Genomic DNA, 18818 nt, shown 5'->3' with positions numbered 1-18818 from the left:
AGATAGATAGATACACAGATAAGGAGACATAGAAATAAATATACTTAGATGTAAATGTTGGTATGTCCATGCACACGTACATATACGTCCAAATTCCCTATCAGTATTCACTGAGAGGACCTGGGAGCTGCATCATACCAATAAGACTGTTATTTGCCTGATAAGTTTTGTTTATATGTACCATAAATATAAATACCATTTTCTACTATAAGGAATTACAACCTTTGGAGAAATAGCTGATTCCAGAGCTGGGGCAGAGAAGGGACAAGATAAGCCTGGAGAGTATTGTTCCAGAAAGCAAGGAATTGCTCAAAGAGTCATAAGGATCTGTCAAATAGCCAAAACACAGAAACAACCTAAACGTCCATCCACAGATGAATGTATAAAGAAGATGTGGTACATATGTATTGGGTTGGCCAAAAAGTTGATTCAGGTTTTTCCATAACATCTACAGAAAAACCTGAACAAACTTTTTGGCCAGCCCAACAAAATGGAATACTATGCAGCCATTAAAAAGGAAATAATGCCATTTGCAGCAACTTGGATGGACCAAGAAATGATCATATTAAGTAAGTCAGACAGAGAAAGACAAATACCGCATGGTATCACTCATATGTGGAATCCAAAATATGGCGCAAATGAACTTATCTATGATAGAGAAACAGACTCCTAGCCATAGACAACAGACTTGTGGTTGCCAAGGAGGATGGGGGAAGGGAGCGGGACGGACTGGGAGTTTGGGGTTGGTAGATGCAAACTACTACGTTTAGAATGGATAAACAACAAGGTGTTACTGTAGAGCACAGGGAACCATACTCAATATCCTGTGATAAACTATAATGGAAAATAATATAAAAAAAAATATATATATATATATATATAAAACTGAGTCACTTTGCTGTACAGCAGAGATTGACCCAACATTGTAAACTATATTTCCATTAAAAAGAAGAAAAAGGGGCTTCCCTGGTGGCGCAGTGGTTGAGAATCCGCCTGCCGATGCAGGAGACATGGGTTCGTGCCCTGGTCCGGGAAGATCCCACATGCCGCGGAGCAACTAAGCCCATGAGCCATGGCCGCTAGGCCTGTGCGTCTGGAGCCTGTGCTCCGCAACGGGAGAGGCCACAACAGTGAGAGGCCCGCATACTGCAAAAAAAAAAAGAAAAAAAAAAAAAGAAGAAAAGGACAGAGGAATCAGACAAAATAGGCTCCCATTGACCAAACTGAGGAAAATTTGAGCATAAAAATGCATGATGGGCTTTTCTGGTGGCGCAATAGTTGAGCGTCCGCCTGCCGATGCAGGGGACACGGGTTCGTGCCCCAGTCCGGGAAGATCCCACGTGCCGCGGAGGGGCTGGGCCCGTGAGCCATGGCTGCTGAGCCTGTGCGTCCGGAGCCTGTGCTCCTTAACGGGAGAGGCCACAACAGTGAGAGGCCTGCGTACCGCCAATAAAACAAAAAAAAAAGCATAATGATCATAGATTATAATCCATTAAATAGAAGAGGAAACCACAAGTCCATACACATCTAAACAAATGGAAATCTTAGTAAAGAACATGATATTTATGTGATTTAAAAATACTTCCCCACAAGGTAGTTAATGTAAAAGGGAACAGAGTAAGTTCATTGGGGAGAAGCTTGGCAGATATCACTTTTAACCAAGGTTAAGCCACTTCTCATCTGGTAAGATGCAACAAGAAGGTAGCATCACCTACCACAATGAGAAGGAAATCACCTGTGATTTTCCTGCCAATCATGAGAACACAGCACATAAACTCCAAAGGAGGGAAATCCTATAATATAAGTGTAGTGTGTTGAACTACTAGTATATCCCTCTGATATTCATGTCCACCCAGCATCTCAGAATGTGACCTTATTTGGAACTAGGTCTTTGCAGATATAATTCATTAAGAATAATCAAGATGAGATCATCCTAAATTTAGGGACAGTCGTAAGTCCAGTGACTGATGTCCTTACGGGAATATAAGAGGAAAGAGACCCACAGGGAAGAAGCTCCTGTGAAGACAGAGGTAGATATTAAAGTGATACTGCCACAAGCCAAGAAATGTCTAGGATTGCCAGCAACCACAAGAAGTTAGAGGAGAGGCCCTGCAGCAGCTTTTTCTTCAAAGCCTCCAGAAAGATCCAACCTCGCCAACACCTTGATTTTTGGACTTCTGGTCTACTGAACTGTGAAAGAATAATTTTGTGCTGTTCTAAGCTACCCAGATTGTGGCACTTGTTACAGCAGCCCTAGGAAACTAATATAATAACAGACTCACAAGTGTCCAAACTCCCAGGTACATCAAGTCAAAAAAAAAAAAAAAAAAAAGACCATAACATGGTCTAGACTGAAGGAAACTGAAGAGATGTGAAGACCGAGTGGAACCTATGATTCTTACCGGAGTTCTTTTGTCATAAGACATTCTTGGGACAACTGGTGAAACATGAATCAACTCTGATGACACACATCAATATTAATTCCCTGATTTTATTATACTGTGCATGTGTGGGAGAATGCCCTCATTTATAGGAAGTATAAGGGAAAGTGCTTGGCAGTTGCTGGGACAGCAGGTGGGGGAACTGACTCACAGGTGATTGGGGATAACTTGCTACTCAACAGCCAATATTTATGATTCTTTAAAGTTGGTATTGTTTAAAAATGTCCACCTGTCTAGTAACTGGGGAAATGTAAGTTGAAGCAGAAATAGGACTAGAAAAAAAATAAGTCTGAGGAAACCGAGTATCGATAAAAATAAGGAGTGGTAGGACTTTTTGCTCAGTGCTATGTGTGTGAAAGCGGTAAGTCTGCCTTAGGCAGGAGTTGGCAATATCTACTAAAGTTCAAGCTGTGTGTAACCTGTGACGACTCAGCAGTCCCAACTGTGCATAGGTACCCTTGAGTTTTACACACATTGTACAAGGAAACATGTCGGAGGAGGGTCGTACCAACGTTATTTCTGAAGCTTGGAAACTTGGAATGACTGAAATGTCCATCAACAGAGACATGGATAAAGAAATTGTGATATGTTGATACAATAGATGAAAGGATTGAGCCTGACGTACAGTTATTCCCGGGATCCATCTTGACAATCAAAGGTCAAGTGAGAAAAATGAGTTAAAAACGAAACAACCCAATCCAAAAAATGGCAGAAGACCTAAACAGACATTTCTCCAAAGAAGATATAAAGGTTGCCAACATTAAAGAACTTTACTTGGGTTAGTTTTGTAATTTTTATAAATAATCCACATGCATGTGAAAAGGTAGTGTTTTCAGGGAGCCGATTTTTACATGTACCTTATTATGTTACTTAGCTTATGCATGGACAGTAACATGTGAAATAAAGCCTTTCATTACCAAAAAAAAAAAAAAAAAAAAAAAAAAAAAGGTTGCCAACAAACACATGAAAGAATGCTCAACATCATTAATTATTAGAGAAATGCAAATCAAAACTACAATGAGATATCATCTCACACCGGTCAGAATGGCCATCATAAAAAAAATCTACAAACAGTAAATGCTGGAGAGGGTGCGGAGAAAAGGGAGCCCTCTTGCACTGTTGGTGGGAATGTAAATTGATACAGCCACTATGGAGGACGGTATGGAGGTTCCTTAAAAAACTACAAATAGAACTACCGTGCAACTCAGCAATCCCACTGCTGGGCATACACCCTGAGAAAACCATAATTCAAAAAGAGTCACGTACCACAATGTTCATTGCAGCTCTATTCACAATAGCCGGGACATGGAAGCAACCTAAGTGTCCATCAACAGATGAATGGATAAAGAAGATGTGTCAAATATATACAATGGAATATTACTCAGCCATAAGAAGGAACAAAATTGAGTTATTTGTAGTGAGGTGGATGGGCATAGAGGCTGTCATACAGAGTGAAGTCAGAAAGAGAAAAACAAATACCATATGCTAATACATATATATGGAATCTAAGAAAAAAAAAGTCATGAAGAACCTAGGGGCAAGACGGGAATAAAGACACAGACCTACTAGAGAATGGACGTGAGGATATGGGGAGAGGGAGGGGTAAGCTGGGACAAAGTGAGAGAGTGGCATGGACATATATACACTACCAAAGGTAAAACAGATAGCTAGTGGGAAGCAGCCACATAGCACAGGGAGATCAGCTTGGTGCTTTGTGACCACCTAGAGGGGTGGGATAGGGAGGGTGGGAGGGAGACGCAATAGGGAAGAGATATGGGAACATATGTATATGTATAACTGATTCACTTTGTTATAAAGCAGAAACTAACACACCGTTGTAAAGCAGTTATACTCCAGTAAAGATGTTAAAAAAAAGGATACACACTGAATGATGACATTATATAAACGTTAAAAGGCACACAAATACTTAATTTTGTTATATCTGTATGTGTGTTTGTGTATGCATATGGATGTGTGTTTATTATAGGCCAATTTCAGTATAATTGTTACCTTTGGGAAATGGGAGAGAAGGGGAATAAAAGAAGAGGAGCTTTCGATATAAAATGTAATATTTTGGGCTTCCCTGGTGGCGCAGTGGTTGACAGTCTGCCTGCCGATGCAGGGAACACGGGTTTGTGCCCCAGTCCGGGAAGATCCCACATGCCGCGGAGCGGCTGGGCCCGTGAGCCATGGCCGCCGAGCCTGCGAGTCTGGAGCCTGTGCTCCGCAATGGGAGAGGCCACAACAGTGAGAGGCCCGCGTACCGAAAAAAAAAAAAAAAAAAAAAAAAAAATTCTTGTGTGTTTTTTAAATGTCGAAGCAAATGTGCTAATTGCCAACATTTAAATTAAGGTATGAAATATGAGGTTGTCCCTTTTATGGCTGTCTGTATTTTTCTTTTTCAAGTATGGAAAAATACTGTACAAGGAAATAGACTGTTTTCAAAAGGAAAGTTCATTCTGATAAAATAAAGCAAAAAAAAAAAAAAGGGTGGGGTAGTGCCATAAAAGGGAAGATGTATGGACATGGATGCCTATCTCTCTGATACAGCATTCAGAACATTTCTGACCACCCACACACAACAAAATGAAAAAGAAAATTCATTATTCTTCTTCATGATTTCGCATTATCTGCGCCCACACCTTATCAAGCTAACCTAAGAAGAAAAGCATCCAAAGAATATCCATCACCAGCAGTACCACCCCACCCACACACACAACCAAACTACTGCATGGCGGCATCTCTAACAACGTCTAACAATGGCACCTGCGTGTGGTTGGGCAGGTGTTAGGCACAACAAAAACAGGGAAGATCGGGAGTACAATGACAAAAATACAGTAACTTCCCAGCAGATGGCAAGAAAACACCTGGAGGAAATGGAGCCATGTTTTGAACTCTTAGGAAGGTGCCAGTGGAAGAACTGGTGACACTTTATCTGAGGCCACTCCTGTTATTCTATAGCACACTATTCTATTTCTTTTTGTGATTTAATACCATCTGCCTTTATTAAACCTTTTTTATTTGCACAGCTACTTGTTACTATCTTCTACTGTCTTACCCTTTAAACAAATATTCCATGAAGTCAGGGACCTATTCCGTTTGTTCACTTTCACATCTCAACCATTTAGCACAGATGCTGGCACCCACTAAATTCTCAATCAGTACTGATGGCATAGACCCGAAAGCAATAGATGAAACATCTTCTATTCGGTCTTTCTAATGCATGTAAACATCTTGCAGATCGCTGGTATTTTGAAATGTACATTAAAACTACATTGGTGCCATACCAATACTTAAATGACACTGTAAAAATAATATGGATGTCAATGAATGAATTACTGCCTCTGAGCAAATGGGATAGATCAGTGTAAAACCTGAATTACAGAAAGATCTTTAAGCAAACTATTTCACCATATTGCATATGGAGTTGATTCTAACTCCATATGCATTCATTTTTAATAGCTAGATGATTATAGTTTACTGACAAGGAGAGTACAGGCATTGTAAAACATAAATTATATTGTTGGTGTATAAAATAACAAATGACAATGAAATCAACTGTACTCTTTCATACAAAAATTATATAAGCTTGCAAAACTAAATTGTTCAAGACAGAATCTAGTCAACTGATAATATAATCACTGTTCAAAGGTGACCAAGACCTATATAAGATATCAACTATTTACATATTTAAAGCTGAAGTCACTATTTGAAAACCCACAATGTGGCTGAAAAATAAAAATTACTTTTTGAGTTACATTATTAATTGAGTAATGGGATTTCTATCACCATTTCAGTAGATATTTATATATGAAATAAACTAAGGAATTTGTATTTATAGCTCTCTTACAGCAGGTAGTAAAATAATATATTAATAGAAAACTGTTGTGGTTTTGGAGTAGAAATTATTTCCGTGCAATGTTCTACAGCCATAAAGTTAGATAAAATATGTTTAAGAAGTTAGGCTGAGATGATAAGAGAGGGAGGAACCAAGATGGCGGAGTAGAAGGACATGCCCTCACTCCCTCTTGCGAAAACACCAGAATCAGAACTAGCCGCTGGATAGTCATCAATATGAAGACACTGGAACTCACCAAAAAAGATACCCCACAATGAAAGACAAAGGAGAAACCACAATGAGATGGTAGGAGGGGCGCAATCACAGTAAAGTCAAATCCCTTAACTGCTGGGTGGGTGACTCACAGACTGGTGAACATTTATACTACATAAGTCCATGCACTGGAGTGAAGGTTCTGAGCCTCACGTCAGGCTTCCCAACCTGGGGGTCCAGCAACGGGAGGAGGAATTCCTACAAAATCAGACTTGGAAGCCTAGCGGGAATTGATTGCAGGACTTTGACAGGACTGGGGGAAACAGATACTCCACTCTTGGAGGGCACACACAAAGTAGTGTGTGCATCGGGACCCAGGGGAAGGAGCAGTGACCCCAGTGGAGACTGAACCAGACCTACCTGCTAGCATTGGAGGGTCTCCTGCAGAGGCGGGGGTGGGGGCTGTGTCTCACCGTGAGGACAACTACACTGGCAGCAGAAGTTCTGGGAAGTACTCCTTGGCATGAGCCCTCCCAGAGTCTGCCCTTAGCCCCACCAAAGAGCCCAGGTAGCCTCCAGTGTTGGGTTGCCTCAGGCCAAACAACCAACAAGGAGGGAACCCAGCCCCATCCATCAACAGTCAAGTGGATTAAAGTTTTACTGAGCTCTGCCCACCACAGCAACACCCAGCTCTACCCACCACCAGTCCCTCCCATCAAGCCTCTTAGATAGCCTCATCCACCAGAGGGCAGACAGCAGAAGCACAAAGAACAATCCTGCAGCCTGTAGAACAAAACCCACATTCACAGAAAGACAGACAAGAGGAAAAGGCAGAGGGCTATGTACCAGCTGAAGAAACAAGATAAAACCCCAGAAAAATAACTAAATGAAGTGGAGATAGGCAACCTTCCAGAAAAAGAATTCAGAATAATGATAGTGAAGATGATTCAGGACCTCGGAAAAAGAATGGAGGCAAAGATCGAGAAGATGCAAGAAATGTTTAACAAAGACCTAGAAGAATTAAAGAACAAACAAACAGAGATGAACAATACAATAACTGAAATGAAAACTATACTAGAAGGAACCAGTAGCAGAATAACTGAGGCAGAAGAACAGATAAGTGACCTGGAAGACAGAATGTTGGAATTCACTGCTGTGGAACTGAATAAAGTAAAAAGAATGAAAAGAAATGAAGACAGCCTGAGAGACCTCTGGGACAACATTCTCATTATAGGGGTCCCAGAAGGAGAAGACAGAGAGAAAGGACCAGAGAAAATATTTGAAGAGATTATAGTCGAAAACTTCCCTAACAGGGGAAAGGAAATAGCCACCCAAGTCCAGGAAGCGCAGTGAGTCCCATACAAGATAAACCCAAGGAGAAACACGCCGAGACACATAGTAATCAAAATGACAAAAATTGAAGGCAAAGAAAAATTATTGAAAGCGACAGTGGAAAAATGTCAAATAACATACAAGGGAACTCCCATAAGATTAACAGCTGATTTCTCAGCAGAAACTCTACAAGCCAGAAGGGAGTGGCATGATATACTTAAAGTGATGAAAGGGAAGCACCTACAACCAAGATTACTCTACCCAGCAAGGATCTCATTCAGATTTGATGGAGAAATTAAAAGTTTTACAGACAAGTAAAAGCTAAGAGAATTCAGCACCACCAAACCAGCTCTACAACAAATGCTAAAGGAACTTCTCTAAGTGGGAAACACAAGAGAAGAAAAGGAGCTACAAAAACAAACCCAAAACAATTAAGAAAATGGTCATAGGAACATACATATCGATAATCACCTTAAACGTGAATGGATTAAATGCTCCAACCAAAAGACACAGGCTTGCTGAATGGATACAAAAACAAGACCGAGATATATACTGTCTACAAGAGACCCATTTCAGACCTAGGGACACATGCAGAGTGAACAGGAGGGGATGGAAAAAGATATTCCATGCAAATGGAAATCAAAAGAAAGCTGGAGTAGCTATATTCGTATCAGATAAGATAGACTTTAAAGACTATTACAAGAGACAAAGAAGGACGCTACATAATGATCAAGGGATCGATCCAAGAAAAAGATATAACAACTGTAAATATATATACACCCAACATAGGAGCACCTCAATACATAAGGCAACTGCTAACAGCTATAAAAGAGGAAATCAACAGTAACACAATAATAGTGGGGGACTTTAACACCTCACTTACACCAGTGGAGAGATCATCCAAAATGAAAATAAATAAGGAAACAGAAGCTTTAAATGACCCAATAGACCAGATAGATTTAATTGATATTTATAGGACATTCCATACCAAAACAGCAGATTACATTTTCTTCTCAAGTGTGCACAGAACATTCTCCAGGATAGATCACATCTTGGATCACAAATCAAGCCTCACTAAATTTAAGAAAATTGAAATCATATCCAACATCTTTTCTGACAACAACACTATGAGATTAGAAATCAATTACACGGAAAGAAATGTAAAAACCACAAATACATGGAGGCTAAACAATACGTTACTAAATAACCAAGAGATCACTGAAGAAATCAAAGAGGAAATAAAAAAATGCCTTGCGACAAATGACAATGAAAACACAATGATCCAAAACCTATGTGATGCAGCAAAAGCAGTTCTAAGAGGGAAGTTTATAGCTATACAAGCCTACCTCAAGAAACAAGAAACATCTCAAACAATCTAACCTTACACCTAAAGGAACTAGAGAAAGAACAAACAAAACCCAAAGTTAGCAGAAGCAAAGAAATCATAAAGATCAGAGCAGAAATAAATGTAATAGAAACAAAGAAAACAATAGCAAAGATCAATAAAACCAAAAGCTGGTTCTTTGAGAAGATAAACAAAATTGATAAAGCACTAGCCAGACTCATCAAGAAAAAGAGGGAGAGGACTCAAATCAATAAAATTAGAAATGAAAAAGGAGAAGTTACAATAGACACTTCAGAAATACAAAGCATCCTAAGAGACTACTACAAGCAACTCTATGCCAATAAAGTGGACAACCTGGAAGAAATGGACAAATTTTTAGAAAGGTATAACCTTCGAAGACTGAACCAGGAAGAAACAGGAAATATGAACAGACCAATCACAAGTAATGAAATTGAAACTGTGATTAAAAATCTTCCAACAGGGCTTCCCTGGTGGCGCAGTGGTTGAGAGTCCGCCTGCCGCCGATGCAGGGGACACAGGTTCGTGCCCCGGTCTGGGAAGATCCCACATGCCGCGGACCGGCTTGGCCCCTGAGCCATGGCCACTGAGCCTGCGCATCCGGAGCCTGTGCTCCGCAATGGGAGGGGCCACAGCAGTGAGAGGCCTGCGTACCACACAAAAAAAATAAAAATAAAAAAATAAAAATAAATAAAAAAATAAAAAAATCTTCCAACAAACTAAAGTCCAGAACCAGACAGAATTCACCTGTGAGGCCATCAAACATTCTGAGAAGAGCTAACACTCCTCCTTCTCAAACTCTTCCAATCTATAACAGAGGTAGGAACACTCCCAAACTCATTCTATAAGGCCACCATCACGCTGATACCAAAACCAGACAAAGATACTACAAAAAAAGAAAATTACAGACCAATATCACTGATGAATATAGATGCAAAAATCCTCAACAAAATACTAGCAAACAGAATCCAACAACACATTAAAAGGAACATACACCATGATCAAGTGGGATTTATCGAGGGGTGCAAGGATTCTTCAATATACGCAAATCAATCAATGTTATACACCATATTAACAAATTGAACAAAAACCATATGATCATCTCAATAGATGCAGAAAAAGCTTTTCAAAAAATTCAACACCCAATTATGATAAAAACCTCTCCAGAAAGTGGGCATAGAGGGAACCTACCTCAACATAAATAAAGGCCATATATGACAAACCCACAGCAAACATCATTCTCAATAGTGAAAAACTGAAAGCATTTTCTCTAAGATCAGGAACGAGACAAGGATGTCCATTCTCACCACTATTATTCAACATAGTATGGGAAGTCCTAGCCATGGCAATCAGAGAAGAAAAAGAAATAAAAGGAATACAAATTGTAAAAGAAGTAAAACTGTCACTGTTTGCAGATGACATGATACTATACATAGAGAATCCTAAAAATGCCACCAGAAAACTACTGGAGGTAATCAATGAATTTGGTAAAGTTGCAGGACACAAAATTAATGCACAGAAATCTCTTGCATTCCTATACACTAATGATGAAAAATCTGAAAGAGAAATTATGGAAACACTCCCATTTACCATTGCAACAAAAAGAATAAAATACCTAGGAATAAACGTACCTAGGGAGACAAAAGACCTGTATGCAGAAAACTATAAGACAGTGATGAAAGAAATTAAAGATGATACCAACAGATGGAGAGATCATGTTCTTCGATTGGAAGAATCAACATTGTGAAAATGACTACACTACCCAAAGCAATGTACAGATTCAATGAAATCCCTATCAAATTACCAATGGCATTTTTTATGGAACAAGAATAAGTCATCTTAAAATTTGTATGGAGACACAAAAGACCCTGAATAGCCAAAGCAGTCTTGAGGGGAAAACACGGAGCTGGAGGAATCAGGCTCCTTGGCTTCAGACTATACTACAAAGCTACAGTAATCAAGACAATATGGTACTGGCACAGAAACAGAAACATAGATCAATAGAACAAGATAGAAAGCCCAGAGATAAACCCATGCACCTTTGGTCAACTTATCTATGACAAAGGAGGCAAAGATATAAAGTGGAGAAAAGACAGTCAGTTCAATAAGTGGTGCTGGGAAAACTGGACAGGTACATGTAAAAGAATAAAATTAGAACACTCCCTAACACCATACACAAAAATAAACTCAAAATGGATTTGAGACCTAAATGTAAGGCCACACACTATAAAACTCTTAGAGGAAAACATAGGAAGAACACTCTTTGACACAAATCACAACAAGATCTTTTTTGATTCAACTCCTAGTGTAATGGAAATAAAAACAAAAATAAACAAATGGGACCTAATGAAACTTCAAAGCTTTTGCACAGCAAAGGAAACCATAAAGAAGAGGAACAGACAACCCTCAGAATGGGAGAAAATACTTGCAAATGAAGCAACTGACAAAGGATGTATCTCCAAAATTTACAAGCAGCTCACGCAGCTCAATATTAAAGAAACAAACAACCCAATCCAAAAATGGGCAGAAGACCTAAATAGACATTTCTCCAAAGAAGACATACAGATGGCCAAGAAGCACATGTAAAGCTGCTCAACATCACTAATTATTAGCGAAATGAAAATCAAAAACTCACACCAATTAGAATGGGCATCATCAGAAAATCTACAAACAACAAATGCTGGAGAGGGTGTGGAGAAGAGGGAACCCTCTTGCACTGTTGGTGGGAATGTAAATTGATACAGCCACTATGGAGAACAGTATGGAGGTTCCTTAAAAAACTAAAAACAGAGTTACCATATGATCCAGCAATCCCACTACTGGGCATATACCCAGAGAAAACCATAATTCAAAAAGACACATGCACCCCAATGTTCAATGAAGCACTATTTACAATAGCCAGGTCATGGAAGCAACCTAAATGCCCATCAACAGACGAATGGATAAAGAAGTGTGGTACATATATACAATGGAATATTACTCAGCCATAAAAAGGAACGAAATTGAGTTATTTGTTGAGACGTGGATGGACCTAGAGACTGTCATACAGAGTGAAGTAAGTCAGAAAGAGAAAAACAAATGTCATATATTTACGCATGTATGTGGAACCTAGAAAAATGGTACTGATGAACCAATTTGCAGGGCAGAAGTTGAGACTCAGTTGTAGAGAACAAATGTATGGACACCAAGGGGGGAAAACCGTGGTGGGGTGGGGAGGGTGGTGTGCTGAATTGGGTGATTGGGATTGACATGTATACAGTGATGTGTATAAAACTGATGACTACTAAGAACCTGCAGTATAAAAAAACAAACAAAAAAACAACTAATGTTAAACTTTCTTTGGGTTATTTGTATGGAAATATGTTAATATAAATGTTACAGGCATTACATGAAATTTCTAAAAATCTTACATGTTCTGGTATAATGTTATAAGTCATAATTCTAGTTATTACTTTAAAATGTATATCTCAGAAATAAGTAAATTTTCTTGTCAGTTGCATTATATTATGAACTTTCATCAAATCTTTAACCGTGGTCATTTTTAAGTCTTTTGTCATTTATAGACAGTTCTGCGTGTACTCTGATGCTTTCACAAAAATGTTCCTATAAAAGGGTTTCGTCGGGCTTCCCTGGTGGCGCAGTGGTTGGGAGTCCGCCTGCCGATGCAGGAGACACGGGTTCGTGCCCTGGTCCGGGAAGATCCCACATGCCGCGGAGCGACTAAGCCCGTGAGCCATGGCCGCCGGGCCTGCGCGTCCGGAGCCTGTGCTCCGCAACGGGAGAGGCCACAACAGTGAGAGGCCCGCATACCGCAAAAAAAAAAAAAAAAAAAAAAAAAAAGGGTTTCGTCTTCAAGGAATTCATGCAAAAGACTCTGACAAGTACAGGTTTCCAGTAACTGACCATACTGCTGAACTGAATGAATAAGTATTTCCAGAACTCTAATGGAAAACTGATGAATTTATAAAAGTGCTAACAAAAGATCAAGATGAAAAAAAAATTAATTAAATGGGACTGAGTGAACTGATGAGGATGATTATAATTTTCATGACTTTCTGTTTGAATTTTTTAAAAAATCCCACAAAAAAAGAACTTAGGATGAGAGGAGAAATAAATATTTCAAACATAGTACTGATTATTTATTCTACCATGCCATATTTGAAGGGTTATTTTCTTTTTTAAATAAAGGCATTTTAAACACAAATTGAGAACTTCAGTGACTCTGATTTTCTAAAATTAGGTTAGAATAGTGTTTTCAGACTCTAGCTTCTGACTCATTAGCAGCTGTGAAATCATTTAAATGTCATGAGACTATTTTTCAATAAAATGTGATAAAAATATCAAAAAGAATTACATATAATGAGAGTATTGTCTTATGAAATTATTTTTAATTTTTTAATTTATGTATACATGTGTATATGTAAAATATATGCATATAGTTATTGGATCACCATATAAAGTTGGTCACATTCAAAAAAGGTTGGAAATTTAGACACTTCCCTGGTGGCGCAGTGGTTAAGAATCTGCCTCCCAATGCAGGGGACACGGGTTCGAGCCCCGGTCTGGGAAGATCCCACATGCCATGGAGCAACTAAGCCCGTGTGCCACAACTACTGAGCCTGTGCTCTAGAGCCCACGAGCCACAACTACTGAGCTCACGTGCCACGACTACTGAAGCCCATGTTCCTAGAGCCCATGCTCCGCAACAAGAGAAGCCACCGCAATGAGAAGGCCGCGCACCGCAACGAAGAGTAGCCCCCGCTCGCTGCAACTAGAGAGAGCCCCATACGGCGACAAAGACCTGACGCAGCCTAATTAAATTAATTTAAAAACTCATTTGCAAAAACAAAAGAGAGAGGGGTTGGAAATCTCTGAAGAGAATGGTGTACCAAGCATCACAATATATAAGTGGTCGTAACCAGCAATCAGACAACCTAACTGTGTTCGGAAACAAGTTTTCAGAAACCAGAAAACCGGTTCAAATGCCATCGTGTATTCAGAACTCAGTGTGCTAGGCGGGGATGTTCAAAGCTGCTAATCTGACAACACACTTGATAGTGAAACATGAGGAATGATGGTAGAGCAGCCCCTACAATCTCCTTCAGCTTTAGTGTGTTAAAGCTATCATGTTCAAATGATGGTTCTCCTCCTCATACTGCATGTAAATTCCAATGAAGCACCAATCCTCTCATTCGGAGACAAATGGTGAGTCTCTGTCTCTGTAAGTGACAACCTAATTGAAATCCTTTTCTGTTTACCAACCTTTTAATGCTTTAGGAAGACAGATATCCTACCGTGAAACAGTGCTGCCCGTCACAGGGATGTTTAAACACAAGATACTAAGAGAAAGATAATTTGCAAGGCTTCATGTACTGTTTTCCTAGTTGTTGAGGAGGAATTGATGCATTTTAACTATATCCACTATACGTGGGTAGCAAGTAGAAGACCGTGGCTCTGGCTATCTTAAAGTCAGAGAGAGGGAATTCCCTGGCGGTCCAGTGATGAGGATTCCGCCCTTTCCCTTTCACTGGATCGATCCCTGGTCAGGGAACTGAGTTCCCACCAGCCAGGTGGTTGCAGCCAAATAAATACATAGTCACACAGAGAGTGCTCTCAAAGGACATGACCAGGCGGCTCCCACAGTCAGCAGCGACGGAGGCCCGGGGTTCTGAACGGTGCCAAGGCTTGACTGTCTTGCATCAGCTTGTCTGTCCCAGAGCACGGCTCCTGCCTTGTGCTGCAGGATCCCCGCCTGTGGCTGTGTCACTTCTCCTCAGCTAAGCCTCACTCCGCTCACTCGTTCTCCGTCACGCACTCTCTCTGCTTCCACCCACGCCTCTGGTGGTCAGAGCCCGTCCTCCAGCGCAATGACCCAAATGTTCAGTCCTGACTGATCTGTACTCTTGCTTCTGCCACAGACAGTTGCAGTAGTTTTCCACTAACTAGTCCACTAGTGATGGTAGTAGAGGGGATACCCAAGGGAATTACCTGGGTTTCATGGGCATTCCTCCCTCCCCTCATTGTACAGCAGCAAATCTATCTCCCTTTGAGCTACAGATGGCCTGTCTGTGTCCCCCGGACAAAAAAAACATAGGCTGAAATCCTAACCCCTAAGGTGATGGTAACAGGAAGTGGGGCCTTTGGGAGATGATTAGATCATAAGGGTGGAGCCCTTATGAATGGAATTAGCGTCCTTATGAAAGGACCTGGCAAGCTTACTCACCCCTTCCACGATGTGAAGATGCTGAATCGGCCAGTGCCTTGATCTTGGACTTCCTAGTCTTTAGAACAGGGAGCAATGTCTGTGGTTTTCTGTTACAGCAGCCTGAATGGACTAAGATGCCTTGCTAGGGATAATGACATCCTCCGTCTACTACCATCGCTCCTGTGCGTCCCGTGCAAGGAGCCATCAGAAGTGGCAGCGAAATGCATCCCCTCTCTCATTCGTGCTTCCAGCAAACTACCTTTACCTTATTTCAAGATCAAGTTGGATATGCTATTATGAGTTGTGCAAGACTGCATATTCAGAGATGCTTTCTGTATATAACAAGGAAAAGATTGAATCCTATTCTTGCCCCTCTTGAAGTCCATCAAGAGAAAGGGATATTAAAAAAAAAAAAAGAGAGAGCAGGAGAATTATCCCGAGGGGTCATATGTGAGGATGCATAACTATATGTATTAGCATTTAGTCAGCAAAGCTTTGAGTTGTGTCAACAGGGGCAAAATTAAGTGCAGAGGTGAGCAATTACGTAAACTGTCAATCTGTGAACAATGATAATAACTACTTTTAATAGTACTATAATATAGTTATAATGAAATAATAATACTGTTACTCTTATATAACAGCAATTATTAGTACTGAAGTTTATCCACTTTTCCTCATCTGCAGTAATTGCTTTTCCTCCTGCTTCAGGTTATGTGGATAATTACTTCAAATTTCAGTTTTATTTTGCTACAGTGTAGACATAACTCAGGCTGGAAAAACCTCAAAACCCTGAATTTCCCTAGTTATTGGTTCCTCAACTGTAAAAGTAATGCCCTAGATCCAGAAACATTTCTATGACTTTATATATATATATATATATATAAAAGTAATTATATGTATGTGTTTTAGTCATCAGGAGAAAAAGCAGCATAAATGCAACGTGTCCATGTTACGTGCCCATGTCTGTTTAGAATCATAATTCAATGCTCAGAGCCCCACAGCTCTTTCTTTGCAAGCTTCTCATAGGCACACACAATGCCCCACACTGGGAAACCAGAATGTAAGAAAGTTTTGCGGGGTTTTTTTGTTTGTTTGTTTTTAAATATACTGCTTGGTCCTTTCGCACATTATTTAACTTCAAAACCAAATCTACGTTCTCTAATTGTCAGTGGAAGTAGTAGGTTACCATAGTTACAGAGTAGAGAGTGTTACTGAAAAGAAGAAAAGACTGATGGAATTGTACATGGCAGATTCAAAGATACTAGGAAATTTTACCCCAACAGGGAAATGGGCACTTATGACGCTCCCAGTCACAGGAACCACCGAGCAAACCTATCAGGATATGGGTCAGAAAGTCTTCTCAGATGTTCCATACACCAGTGCTACAGCGCTTTGAAGGGCTGGTCCCAATAACTCGGGCACCCCGTCGTCAGCGCCCGTTTCTGTTACTATAGCCGCATGAGGACGCGCCGTAACCACCATGCGGCGTGGGCTGTGAGGGGCCTCAGGTGAGGAGCTGGCCGCAGCACGCGTGGAGCACACGTGGAGCACACGTGGAGGACACGTGGAGCACACGTGGAGGACACCGATGCTTCAGATGAGGCGCTGCATTCCGGTACCACGTCTCCCAAGCGTTAGGAAGCCGCTGCCCTGCAGACCCATCTTTCGACCGCCTTGCAGGATTTTTGAAGGCAAGTAACATCCACTCACACGGTCAAAGACATATGCAGAAGCTACGATATCGTTTTTAAAAAGTCTAACCTATGAAGGTTTGTTTTTGCTCAGGGGCAGGAATAGATAAGTAATTTATTGAAATAGCATACAAATAGATTATTCACATAAAGTAACAGGTAAGGGGAAAGTCCAGTGAATAAACAGACGGAAGAACGGAGAATCCATCCATTTCAAGTCACTTATGAGAACAACATATTAAGGTTTAACTCCGTGTTTGCTAGAGTAGGAAAAACACAGACCCCCCAAGAAACATCACTACTCTCCGAGTCCTGGCATGCCTCGTAAGAAAACAAGCGGTAGGTGGAGTTTTTGTGCTAAAAGTTGTGTATCTGGGGCTTCTAAGAACCATAAAATTGACTTAAAGAATGGTTTCAAATGGTAAAAAGAGAAATGCGAAACAATTAAAGACATGCAATTCAACTGGTTTGTGTCTCACTGCTTCATAGTAATTAAGAGTTCATGCTTGGGAAAGCACCATAAAAGCGAGCTAAGATTTCAGACGGGTGTACGTGAGTCCGCGTAAACCTACACACGAGTCCTCAGGGGACGGGGCAACTACTCAAAAAATAGAAGACGTGGGGTCAGTCTAGCACGATTTAAAGAAGAAGGAACGATGATCCTGGACTGAATTGTTACTTGCTAGGCTACTTGGCTGACTTGGCTCTTCGTGTCTAGTAGTATTTTATCCAGTTAAGTTCTTAGAGTACCTACGTCTGGTACACAGAGTAACAATGGCCGAACACGTGGTGAAGTACGGCCTTGAACGAATAGGGAGAGAAAGACGGAGAAAGCGGGACAGAGGAACTGCTGGAGAGGTAAGGACAGAGGATATTCACAACAGGGAGGCGTCAGAAGAGCCTGACAATCACATCAGCTGGCGGAGCAGCTTTACCCAGGACGGGGACTAAGGAAGACACACCTAATGTCAAACTCTGGGCTTCTGGTTACTCTCTGCTATTCACCTTTCTACCTCCACGCCAGGAACAACTGTACACACCTAGGAAAAGCAAGCCTTTGTTGCTCCACCCCTTGTTAAAGGCCTTTCGCGATGCTGACTATTTCTCACATCCTTCCTGGCCCACCTGAGCGGGAGTGGGGTGCAGCCTGAGAACATGCTTCCTTCCACTCGAACTACAGGACACTGGTGTCTCCTGGAAACACCCGTGCCGCGTGTCTAAAGGGTGCTGCCACATTATCCGCGCAGAGAACACTCCATGGTTTCCCCAGAGAACCCCTTACGTTTCCAACGGGCTTTCAAAGGATGTGACAGTTCTCTTAAAACGACTCCTTATCACCTGAGTGTAACCTTCTTAATGACGTTGCCAAATTCAACCAAAATGCCTCATTTCCTCGCATCAGGTAATGATTTAAATATTAAAAATTACAAATATTACGAAAACTAATAACAAAACAGAGAGTTATGATAGGCTTTTAGAAAAGGATTTAACTAGAAACCTCCATCAAGAACGGTCTGAAATGTGTTTTGCACTAAGCGTTGTATTCAAACCAACTTTCTTTAAGTAAAAACTTGATGGCGTCGTCAAAGCCACGATGATATAGTGATTCCATTACCGTCTTGCTTGGTGGGAAAAGGGCTCGGTGAAGCCTCACCAAGTTTGCCATGGACAGCTAGGACAGAAAGACAAATGGCAGCTGGAGGATATTACCGTACAGGCAAATGGACATCATCTC

At 40.8% G+C, this 18818-nt stretch overlaps 1 protein-coding gene across 11 annotated transcripts in view; it reads right to left on the bottom strand.

Annotated features, from left to right (window-relative positions):
• The window catches only part of PNPLA4 (patatin like phospholipase domain containing 4), a 120029-nt gene that overhangs the window by 71220 nt on the left and 29991 nt on the right, over positions 1–18818 (bottom strand). For 4 of the 11 annotated variants that reach the window (XM_059050119.2, XM_059050116.2, XM_067023985.1 and 1 more), the window contains one exon: positions 17181–18755. The exons of the other annotated variants lie outside the window; for them this stretch is intronic. In XM_059050119.2, coding sequence (XP_058906102.1) covers positions 18615–18755 — 141 coding nt within the window. In that variant the 3' untranslated portion in view covers positions 17181–18614. Of the gene's footprint in view, positions 1–17180; positions 18756–18818 lie in introns of those variants that run through there. 11 annotated transcript variants of the gene reach the window in all.

Source organism: Kogia breviceps, chromosome X (genome assembly GCF_026419965.1).
Source record: "Kogia breviceps isolate mKogBre1 chromosome X, mKogBre1 haplotype 1, whole genome shotgun sequence".
NCBI lineage: Eukaryota > Metazoa > Chordata > Mammalia > Artiodactyla > Physeteridae > Kogia > Kogia breviceps.
The sequence above is the reverse complement of the archived record's forward strand: the minus strand, read 5'-3'. Positions and strand labels throughout refer to the sequence as shown.